General features: G+C 41.5%; 1 protein-coding gene across 1 annotated transcript; it reads left to right on the top strand.

Annotated features, from left to right (window-relative positions):
• Positions 1-8,928: 8,928 nt before the first annotated feature.
• On the top strand, positions 8,929-11,061 carry WFDC9 (WAP four-disulfide core domain 9). The gene is made up of 3 exons (XM_045980655.1): positions 8,929-9,019; positions 10,371-10,518; positions 11,031-11,061. The coding sequence occupies exons 1-3, from the start codon at positions 8,929-8,931 to the stop codon at positions 11,059-11,061; spliced, it is 270 nt and encodes an 89-aa protein (XP_045836611.1).
• The last annotated feature ends 993 nt before the right edge of the window (positions 11,062-12,054 follow it).

Genomic DNA, 12,054 nt, shown 5'->3' with positions numbered 1-12,054 from the left:
TTTCTAATAAGCTCCAAAATATGGGTATGGTAGCTCCTCTCTGATATTTGTTGGGAAAATACCAACAGCCCACAACTCACAAACTTGTGCCAAGATGTTGGTCCTAGATTCGATCACTTCATTCTCTCATTTGTTAGGTGACCTCTGTCTTTCCTAAAGTCCTTCCTATTCAGTCTCTTTTTATCCACACAAGCCCCAAGGGGATTTGGTGGGAGACAGTGTTATGCTTTAATCGGCAAAAGAAAATCTGTACAGAGAAGGTACTGGGTGGGATCTTATTAGTACAAAGCATGTCCAAGGCAAATAGATAATACAAACTGCCTTTCACTCCCCACCTATTGATAAACTCAGATGCATCAGATAAAAGACTCCAGAATTGGGTCTATTTGGGTGGCCAGGATTGTGATAAGGTACGCAGTGTTCCTCCTAGTTTAGGAGAACGCATTGCTTCTATCAAAGAAAATCTGATACTTTGGAATGGGAGAGTAACAAAGGAAAGAGTTTGTGATATGGCCAACGCGAAGTTCCTGGGCAGAAATTACAGATCTGCCACGACGCAAATCACCATTAAGTTCTAGGCCTTTGAACTTTGTTTTTCTGCTCCTCTGCCCCCGCTTCCAGGCTACAACCTCCTCCCCCACTCTCCAAGTAAGAAGAGGCCACATAAAAGAGCTGTCAGCCAGCTACTGAAGACACTCAACTCAACACCTTGAGAGGCTAAGTGTGGGTAAGGGTCTGGAGGCACGAGCTTTAATTTGTGGCTTGTTTGGATGTGTTCTCTGTCCAGGGGATGTCAACACTATTTCTGTGGGATGGAGATTATTGCTTCTGGTGTTCCAATAAGAAAATTGACACAGAGGTGACATACCTGCCCGAGGTTCCACAGGTAAAAGGGGCAGACATGAAACAAGGTACCAGTATTCCTGACTCTAAGTCCAATGCTTTCTCCTGTTTAATACTATCTGGGAAGCCCAGGATACTGAATTCTGAGGGGAGTGTCCTTCTGTGTTTTTGTGATGCCTCGGGGTCTTGCCATTGTCCTATACTGTACCTCAAGATGACCAAAGAATTCACCCAGAATTCTGTAGGTGAGTAGTACCCAGCCTGGGTGTGATTATATTTCTCTTCTATGGCTCAGTTAGTGTACCTGAGGTGTGCAAAGAAGGGGATCCCCAGGATCCTAAACACCTTTTAAGAGTAAGTAAGGAACTCAAAAAACTGGACTAAGAGTAAAGTTTTTTTTTTCATTGAACAGATCTCAAAGTTCTGGAAAACGTAGATCTAGAGTGATATTTTTATTTTTATTTATTTATTTTTAATTTTTAAAATTATATTAGGTTAGCCAGCGTACAATACATCATTAGGTTTTGATATAGTGTTCTAGGATTTGCTGTTTGCATATAACACCCAGTGCTCCATGCAATATGTGCCCTCCTTAATACCCATTACCCATTACCCATCCCTAACCCCCTCTCCTCTAAAACCCTGTTTGTTTCCCAGGGTCCATAGTCTCTCATGGTTTGTCTCCCCCTCTGAGTCCCCCCTTCAGTTTTCCCTTCCTTCTCCTAATGTCCTCCATGCTATTCCTTATGTTCCACAAGTAAGTTAAACCATGTGATAATTGTATTTCTCTGCTTGACTTAATTCACTTAGCATAATCTCCTCCAGTTCCATCCACATTGATGCAAATGGTGGGTATTCATCCTTTGTGATGGCTGAGTAATATTCTCTTGTATATATGGACCACATCTTCTTTTTCTTATTAATTATTTTTATTAACATATAATGTATTATTTGCCCCAGGGGTACAGGTCTGTGAATCGTCAGGCTTACACACTTCACAGCACTCACCATTTCACATACCCTTCCCAATGTCCATAACACAACCATCCTCTCCCTCCCTACCCTCCCCCCAACAACCCTCAGTTTGTTTTGTGAGATTAAGAGTCTCTTATGGTTTGTTTCCCTTCTGATCCCATTTTGTTTCATTTTTCCTTCTCTACCTCCCAAGCCCCCATTCTGCCTCTCAAATTCCTTATATCAGGGTGATCATATGATATTTGTCTTTCTCTGATTGACTTATTTTGATCAGCATAATACCCTCTAGTTCCATCCACGTCATGGCAAATGGCAAGATTTCATTACTCTTGATGGCTGCATAGTATTCCATTATATATATACACACACACACATATATGTATATATATATGTATATACCACACCTTCTTTATCCATTCATCTGTTGATAGATATCTAGGTTCTTTCTATAGTTTGGCTATTGTGGACATTGCTGCCATAAATATTTGGGTGCACGTGCCCCTTTGGATCACTGCATTTGTATCTTTAGGGTAAATACCCAGTAGTGCAATTGCTGGGTCATATGGTAGCTCTATTTTCAACTTTTTGAGGAAACTCCATGCTGTTTTCCAGAGTGGATACACTAGCTTGCAATCCCACCAACAGTGTAGGATGTTTCCCCTTTCTCTGCATCCTCTCCAACATCTGTTGTTTCCTGACTTGTTAATTTTAGCCATTTTGACTGATGTGAGGTGGTATCTCATTGTGGACCACATCTTTATCCATTCGTCTGTTGAAGGGCATCTCAGCTCCTTCCACAGTTTGGCTATTGTGGACATTGCTGCCATGAACATTGGGGGTGCATATGGCCTTTCTTTCACTACATCTATATCTCTGGGATAAATACCCAGTAGTTCAATTGCTGGGTCATAGGGTAGTTCTATTTTTAACTTTTTGAGGAACCTCCATACTGTTTTCCAAAGTGGCTCTACCAACTTGCATTCCCACCAGCCGTGTAAAAGATTTCCACTTTCTCCACAAACTCTCCAATATTTGTGGTTTCTTGTCTTGTCAATTATTGACATTCTGCCTGGTGCAAGGTGGTATCTCAATGTGGTTTTGATTTGAATTTCCCTTATGGCTAATGATAGTGAACATTTTTTTCATGTGTCTCTTAGCCATTTGTATGTCATCTTTGGATAAGGGTCTGTTCATGTCTTCTGCCCATTTTTTTACTTGATTATTTGTTTTCTGGGTGTTGAATTTGAGAAGTTCCTTATAGATCTTGAATACCGGCCCTTTATCTGTAGTGTCATTTGCAAATATCTTCTTCCATTCTGTGGTTTGCCTCTTTGTTTTGTTGAGTATTTCCATTGCTGTGCAGAAGCTTTTTATCTTGATGAAGTCCCAAGGGTTCATTTTCACTTTAGTTTCCTTTGCCTTTGGAGACGTATCTTGAAAGAAGTTACTGTGGCCAATGTCAAAGAGGTTACTGTCCATGTTATCCTCTAGGATTTTGGTGAATTCCTGTCTCACATTGAGGTCTTTCATCCATTTGAGTTTATATTTGTGTATGGTATAAGAGAATGGTCGAGTTTGAGTCATCTATATATATCTGTCCAATTTTCCCAGCACGATTTATTGACGATACTGTCTTTTTTCTATTGGACATTTTTTCCTGCTTTGTCAAAATCAGTTGACCATAGAGTTGAAGGTCCATATCCGGGCCTTCTATTCTGTTCCATTGATCTATGTGTCTGTTTTGTGCCAGTACCATGTGGTCTTGGTGATCACAGCATAGTAATATAGCTTGAAATCAGGCAACATGATGTCCCCAGCTTATTTTTTCTTTTTTAACATTTCCTTGGTGATTTGGAGTGTTTTCTGGTTCTATACAAATTTTAGGATTGTTTCTTCCAGCACTTTGCAAAATGCCATTGGTATTTTGAAAGGGATGGTGTTGAACATATAGATTGCTCTGGGATGATATTTTTAGATATAAATAAAAGCTTCATGGAACCCATGGCTTTGGATTTACTGTGTTTCTGTCAGTGTGCACCAGTCTTCCTCCTTCTTTGTGTAAAGACACTGTCCAGAAATCCAGCCCACCCCAGTGCATTCTCACCTTCACCCATCTACCTCCTACTTCGCATCCCCACCTATAAGCGGATGACAGAGCATCTGCTTTGCTCCTCTGTGTTTCTATGCATTGCTGCCTTCAGAGGATTATAAGAACACTCTGATCCAGCTCAAGAACTGGGTATCCTGCCACCTCAAAGTGGTTTTCTGGGGCAAACTATGTGAATGATTTTTAGGATTTCTGGCAATCTACCATGCTCAGAGGTAGATTGCCTTTGGCCTGAAGCTTCACCAGTTAGGTTGTATTCTTACTAAACATTACCCAATGGTAAATGAAATCTCAATACCTTCACTTGACACTTTTCCTTCAAGAGCCATGCTGAGGCCTGCTGGCAGGGACTTGAGCTCTGAATGGAGAAAGTTGGATAACAGAGGTAAGAATCTAAGATGGAAGCCCCCCCCACCATCTGATCTTTTACATTCTAAAGGCTTATCTCCTCCTTTGCTTTCTCTCCAAATCTTCTTCTCCTCAGGTCTCCTATAGCCTGCTCAAAGTCAATGTGTCAAAGATCCACATGATTAAAGCTTGCATTTTTCTAGCTTCTAAATACCACTTCTTCTGAAAAGAGAACACATTTGCAAATTCCCCTTTGAAGAATTTTTCCCCTTTTAAATGATCTCTAGCAGGACAATTATTTTTGAGCAGAGGAATTTTGGTTGATTCTTCTAGAGCATAGCTGTTCTCTAGAACTTTCAGGGGTGATGGAAATGTTGTATGTCTGAGCTGTCTAATATAACAGCCACTAGTGGGGTGCCTGGGTGGTTCAGTAGGTTTAACATCTGCCTTTGGCTCAGGTCATGATCTCAGGGTCCTGGGGTTGAGCCCCATATGGGATTCCTTGCTCAGTGGGGAGTCTGCTTCTCTCCCCGCTCTGCCACCACCACCTCTGTCAATAAATAAATAAAATACTAATAAAAAAAATAATAGCCTCTAACCACATGTGGCTGTGGAATGCTTGAAATGACTAGAAGCTCAATTTTAAATTTAATCAAAATCATCACATGTGGGTAGTGGCTATCATATTGGACAGTGCAGGGGAGGCACTTCTGCTTTGTGGAAAATGTCTGAAGAAATATAAAGACTTCCATGGAGAAGGACAGTCACTGTCTTGTGACCACATAATTTATAACATTGGAATCTTACTCTTTCCTTGGGCTTTTTAATTTTCCGTCCTCTTTGGTTTCAGGATGGTGAAGAAGCAGATAAGGGCTGCAGATGGGAAAGCTCTGAGAATTTTGAGTGGTAATTAAGTTTCCTTCCTCCTTGCCCCATCTTCCCCAGCCCTCAGCTGCCGGTTGTCAGCAGGGTAGATCCTCTTCTGCTTCATTGTTTTCTCCTTAACAATTACTACCATCTTTGTCCTTCCCTATTATATTGTTTAATTAGAATGTCAGCTCTATGAATTTAAGGATTTTTGCCTGTTTTGTTCACCACTCTATTCCAGTACCTAGAACTTGTAATTAGACACTTAATAGATATTTATTTGTTTTGAGATAGAGATAGATAGACAGAACTCATGCATGTGCAGGAGGGCGGGGTAGGAGTAGAGGGAGAGAGAGAATCTCAAGTAGTTTCCATGTCCAGCACAGAGCCCGACCTGGGTCTGGATCCCAGAGATCATCACCTGAGGCAAAATCAAAAGCCAGACACTTAACCAATTTTGCTACTCAGGCAGTCCCTAATAGATATTTATTTATTTTTTAAAAAAGATTTTATTTACTTTATTTGACAGAGATCACAGGTAGGCAGAGAGAGAGAGAGAGGAGGAGGAGGAAGCAGGCTCCCCGCTGAGCAGAGAGCCCAATGCGGGGCTGGATCCTAGGACCCCGGGATCATGACCCCAGCCAAAAGCAGAGGCTTTAACCCACTGAGCCACCCAGGCGCCTCCCAATAGATATTTATTGAATGAATGAACTCCCCCTCTACTCACACAGGTTAAATTCTCAACAAATTGAAATGTAAAGTGTAAAAGAAAAAAACTAAATGAATTAAATGAAAATATTTTTCCAACATCTAGACAAGAGGAAATTCTGAGCTTAATACTAAAAGCTAGCATTTATTGAGTATATACTATGTTCTGGGTCCTATGCTGATTGTTTCATATGTATTAGATTATTTGATCCTAGTAACCTAATGAGATGAATATGGATATTATTTCTATGATACAGAAATAGAGATGAGGAAGCTGAGGCTCCAGGAATTAGGTGATCAGCCCAGTTTCCACAGCTTAAAGTTGGGGGGAGTGGATGTTGGGGTTCTAGTTCAAGGCAATTTGACCCTGATGCATATGGTCATTCCTCACTGAAATACTGGAGAGCAAACAGTGTGGTAGCAGATTTTCCTTTGTATCGATTGCCTTGAGTAGAACGGGATGTGTGGTAACACACATCTGATATCCTGTTGGTGGAAGTATAACCTAACCCTTAGTCAGAAAATGTGGCAGATGTTTTCCAAAGCCTAAAATAGACAACATCTTTTGCTCAGCAATCTTTCTCTATTAACTCATACATACAAGTAATAAGGCGTGTGCCAAAGATATAGTTATAAAGAGGTTCATCAGGACATTTTTTTTTTCAGAGTGACAGGCGGAGAGAGAATCTAAAAGTTTTTATTTATTTATTTGACAGACAGAGATCACAAGCAGGCAGAGAGGCAGGCAGAGAGAGGGGGGGAAGCAGGCTCCCCGCTGAGCAGAGAGCCTGATGTGAGGCTCGATCCCAGGACTCTGGGATCATGACCTGAGCCGAAGGCAAGGCTTTAACTCCCTGAGCTACCCAGGTGCCCCAGGACATTTTTATAACAAAAAGAAATTGGAAATATTTGAGTCTTCATGATATGGGGGGGGATGATTGTGGTGTTGGTAGTTGAATTGTTGGCATGATTTGTATTGTGTGATCCTATTACTTTGTCTCTCCTACCTGTATACTTTATTTAGATGGGCTAGTTGTTTCCTTACCTCATCAGGAAAACTTAGGTAAGTCCCCAAATTTTGTGTGACTCCAGTCACAAAACAACTCAATTTAATAATTAAATGTGCATGGAGGAAATTAGGAGAAGGAAGGGAAAAATGAAGGAGGGGAAATTGGAGGGGGAGATGAACCATGAGAGACTATGGACTCCAGGAAACAAACTGAGGGTTTTAGAGGGGAGGTGGGTAGGGATGGGTCAGCCTGGTGATGGGTATTAAGGAGGGCACATATTGCATGGAGCACTTGGTGTTATACACAAACAATGAATCATTGAGCACTACATCAAAAACTAATGATGTATATGGAGTATTATGCATCCATCAGAAAGAATGAATACCCAACTTTTGTATCAACATGGACAGGACTAGAAGAGATTATGCTGAGTGAAATAAGTCAAGCAGAGAGAGAGTCAATTATCATATGGTTTCACTTATTTGTGGAGCATAACAAATAACAAGGAGGACATAGAGAGATGGAGAGGAGAAGGGAGATGAGGGAAATTGGAAGGGGAGATAAACCATGAGAGACTATGGACTCCGAAAAACAATCTGAGGGTTTTGAAGGGGCGGGGGGTGGGAGGTTGGGGGAGCCAGGTGGTGGGTATTATGGAGGGCACGCATTGCATGGAGCACTGGGTGTGGTGCATAAACAATGAATTCTGTTACGCTGAAAAGAAATTAATAAAAAATCCTAATGAAGTACTGTATGGTGTCTAGCATAATATAATAAAAAAATAAAAATAAATAAAAAATAATAATTAAAGTGTAGGTCCATGTGATTAGCCATAACTCCACACATTGTTCAGAACTGTGGACTCTCCCTTCTCTTAGAAGCTCTAGTTGTAGTTGATGTGGTCAGTATCTCCAACTTGGGCTCTTCATGATTCTGTTCCTTCACCCCCATCTGCTGTAAAAAGTTTCTGTCTCCTAGGTAGTAGAGGCATAAAGAACCAGTAAGAGGGAGTAAGACAGTTCTCACATAGTACATGCTATCATAAGCTGGCTTTATGCATATTGCACTCCTTTATGGGAGACCAAGAGTTCATTGCAGACATAAAATGGCATCTGGCCATTTACAATTCAGATGTGCCCCAACTGCAGCTCACTTTTTTGGTATTAAAGGCCACTTTAGCCAGATTTATTACCCTTCAATTATGACTCAGGTCCACGGGATCCCTGAGAGACACACACACAGTAAGCTCTATAAGTAGAACATACAAAGTCTTTTCTGTCAACTTGAAAAGAAAATACAACTTCCCCACTTCCCCGAGAACATCTTTTTACCTATGAAATCTTCAAAACCCTGTCTACCACTCCTTCAACTTTGGATCATCTTTTTAGATGAAAGGTTTAAGAGTCCCCTGACCAGTTCTTGACCATCAACTTTCTCAAGTCCTATGTAGTAACCTATCTCACGTAACTCTCTCTGGAATCACTTTGGTACTCAGACCTAGGGTCTGGATTAACACTTCCATTATATTATCCTATTACATACATTCTTAAGTAAACAAATCAGGACACTTGATGTATTCTATTAGTCCAAGTCATAAATATGAGTACAACAAAAAGGGACATACATACATTGGTTATCCCAGGGCGGGGGGTGGAATTCCTAACACTTATCTACTTCCTTCTAGCTTTTTTTGCTGTTGTTTTTGACAAATTATAAAAGCTAAAAATTTATTGCTTTTTTGGGATGTGGTACATAAACAATGAATTCTGGACACACTGAAAAGAAATTAAAAAAAAAGAAAAAAAATGCATTTTCAAAAGAAATAATTTTGCAAAGGAAGTGGCATGTAATTTGAGATGGGGAAATAGCTTGGGGAAGACAATGGCTAACTTGATATGTTGTTAGGTGCCAGGGGGTGAAAAGAAGTAGGAGAAAGAATAATCCAATATTCACAAGCACTTTCTCTCTCTTTCTGATGCTAGCCTCCTTAATTTCTGTTCTACCTCTAGTGGCATTTGGAGAAGACCTATCTTCCGACAAAGTTCAACCCAAACACACAGAGAGATGACTATGAAGCCCTGGGTTCTCTTACTTATCATGCTCATCTATAGGGTTGTGATGCTTCTGCCTGTGCTGGGAGGCCTCAAGAACAAGACTTTTTGTAGGTGGTATGACACAGGAGGAGGGGGTCCACCCAGGCCTGGGATTTCTGGTGTAAGTGATACTGGGACCACCTTTCCTGGATCCCAACCCTCCTTAAAACAGAGACATCCAAAAAAGATTTAGGTAGGATGTTCCCAATGTGGTGCCTTTCCAGTCTGAGCTGAAAGTGATAATGGGTATATGGAAAGAGAACATAGTTTAGTCTATAAGTCCATCCCATAAACTAGCAAGAAGTGATATTTTCTAATGTTAGACTACCTTCGGCAGGGGAAACACCAATCCAGAGCTTTCCTCTGAGCCCATATTTTCAAATCTCTGTGCTTTTGATGAATACCAAAAGAGAAATATTATTTACTTGGAAGGGAAGACTCTTTTAGAATACAAAAAAATGGAAAAGACAAAAAAGGGCATCAACTTGGATGGGACTGGAGGAGATTATGCTAAGTGAAATAAGTCAAACAGAAAAAGTAGATTATCATATGGTTTCACTTATTTGTGGAACATTAAGAAAACATGGAGAACCTTAGGAGAAGGGAAAAATGAAGGGGGAGAAATTGGAGTGGGAGATGAACCATGAGAGAGTGTGGTCTCCAGGAAACAAACAGAGGGTTTTAGAAGGGAGTAGGTAGGGGGACGGATGAACCTGGTGGTGGCATTAAGAGGGGCACAGACTGCATGGAGAATTGGGTTTTATATGCAAACAATGAATCATAGAACACTACATCAAAAACTAATGATGTACTGTATGGTGACTAACATAACACAATAATAATAAAAAAAGGAATCCTTAGGAGTCAAAGTTTGGGATCAGATGATAAAACTGAGATAATGAAGAGAGGGTTGTGGGCCAGTAAAAGAGATAGAATTTGGAGAGAGGCTGAGTGCTTAGTGGTATGAGCATGGAAGCAAGCAGACAAGAGGAAAAATAGGTACCCATTCTCCCCCAGCTCAGTTTTCCATTCTGTAAATTGGTTATAGAAAGTGGAGCCAGACAATATTGCCATCCCTGAAATCCCAAGTCCAGTGAGAATAGACTTGGTGGGGCGGTGTCATAGATGGCGAGGTTGTCCCTGGGCCCTATCTTCAGGGAGGTTGGGAGGACCCAAAGGCCTGCAATTCTGTGGGGACATGTGGAAAGAGGGAAGACATGCGATGTAAGAACAGTTTCCTGTGAAAAGACAGCTAGAATTCAAGGAAAAGATTTCCTTAAAATGCAGACAAATGTTTTGTTTGTGACTTTGAGCTCAGGTTTCAGAGCTCAGGGATTGTTAAGCTTGAGAAGGGTTTCTTTTCTAAGTCGTGGTTGGATGGCTCTACCACCTACCATCGTCTACCATCTACCATCTCAGTTCCAGTTGGAAGAACAGTCACTGAGCAGTGCTGGGTACAGCCTCCATTAAAGTATTGTGCGAAGAGGTGCACTAAATTACTGGAGTGTTTATCTCTCAATCATACATGCTGTTGGACCTTCTGTGGAAACATTTGCTTGGACAATAGGTGAGTTGGCTCGATTGGGAAGGTCGCACATGAACATACTTCCTTACTGCTGGTCACCCTCATTCTGAAGCGGTGACATGGAATAGATATACCCAAATCCTGGTCAAAGAGACAGGGAGCATAAGGCAATGTCTTCTTATCTCCACACCTAGCTGCCATTCAAGGCAAAAAACCCAAGACACCAATGTGGGGGCTCCACTTTTCTTCCTTCATTTTCACTCAGTTCCCCCAAAGGGTCACCCATCAGTTTGTTCATCCCTCCTTTGTCCAAGGCTGTTGTCTCCTTGGTCTGGTATCTCCTTTGGCACCTTGGCCCAGGCAGGCCCAAAGAGACCCCATCTCTACCTATCTGCCCAATTGGCAAATCTCTTGGGGGAAAATTGCTTAAAATGGGTAACACCTGATCTTACAAGAATTTCTCTTCCCATTGACAGGGGTTGGGGTGCTATTAAGTTTGGGAATGGATGTCCTCAGAGATCCCTGATTTTAACCACTTGACTTGTCTCTTCCAGAGAACCCTTTAAATCCATGTTAAACCCCTAGGTTCTAGCTAGCACACCACTAGTGTGGGTTAGAGGATGACTGTGTAGTCTAAGAAGAGTGCTCCCTGGATCCCTGTTGGACTATTCACTTGCCTGGCTGAAGATACTTCCATTCTCCCCTTGATTCCTCTATCCTGGGAAGGCTCAAGTCTCTGCCAAATAAACTGATAACCAACCTGAGGGCTCTGCATCGTTTTTTACTTCATTCCTGTGGTTTCCTTCTGTCTTTATGATCACCAACAGTTGTTCCTATCCAACTCTTCCTTCCCTGTTAGACTTACATATTAGTCAATAGACTCATACCTGTAGCAAAAATGCAGAGATTTATAAAAATCTCAGTAAACAGAGCGAAAGTTTATTCTCACTCAAATACACTACATTGCAAGTGGCTGGTGAACAACCCCCATACCATGCATGATTCAAGGACCCTAAATCCTTCTATCTAGAACTCTATCATCTCTCAGGGACTTGACTGCATCCAGCCAGCAGATGGGAGAACGAATGGGCAGCATGAAGTCTCCTACAGAGGGTTTTAATAGCCAGGACTAGAAGTGGAGCTCTGTTTCCATCCACATTCTATTTGCCCTAATGTAGTCATAGGGTCCTCTTATTTACAAAGGAAACTAGGAAATACAGTCTAGCTGTATGCCCAAGGTCAACAGAAAGCAGGATATGGTGAACTCATGGCAGTCTCTGAACTGTATGTTTATGCAAAGCCAAACTCCTCAACAAGACTCAAGACCCTGGCCTTCGTACCACTCTCCAATGGAACAAGCACCCCACCCCCACCCCCAGCACTCAGGGTGGGCACTCTTAGTTCCCAGAATGATTCATCTGTTTTTTTTTTTAATTTAATTTAATTTTTTCAGTGTTCCAAGATTCATTGTTTATGCACCACACCTAGGGCTCCATGCAATACGTGCCCTCCTTAATACCCACCACCAGGCTCTCCCAACCCCCCAAAACCCTCCCCTCCAAACCCTCAATTTGTTTC

The sequence above is a fragment of the Meles meles genome, chromosome 16 (genome assembly GCF_922984935.1).
Source record: "Meles meles chromosome 16, mMelMel3.1 paternal haplotype, whole genome shotgun sequence".
Lineage (NCBI taxonomy): Eukaryota > Metazoa > Chordata > Mammalia > Carnivora > Mustelidae > Meles > Meles meles.
Note: the sequence above shows the minus strand (reverse complement) of the source record. Positions and strands in the feature narration are given on the sequence as shown.

What these genes read in the sequence shown, in the direction of transcription:
- WFDC9 (XM_045980655.1), top strand. Translation starts at nt 8,929, where the DNA reads ATGAAGCCCTGGGTTCTCTTACTTATCATGCTCATCTATAGGGTTGTG. An exon ending in CCTCAAGAACAAGACTTTTT is followed by an intron (nt 9,020 to 10,370) that starts GTAGGTGGTATG and finishes CTACCATCTCAG; the next exon opens with TTCCAGTTGGAAGAACAGTC. An exon ending in AACATTTGCTTGGACAATAG is followed by an intron (nt 10,519 to 11,030) that starts GTGAGTTGGCTC and finishes TGTCTCTTCCAG; the next exon opens with AGAACCCTTTAAATCCATGT.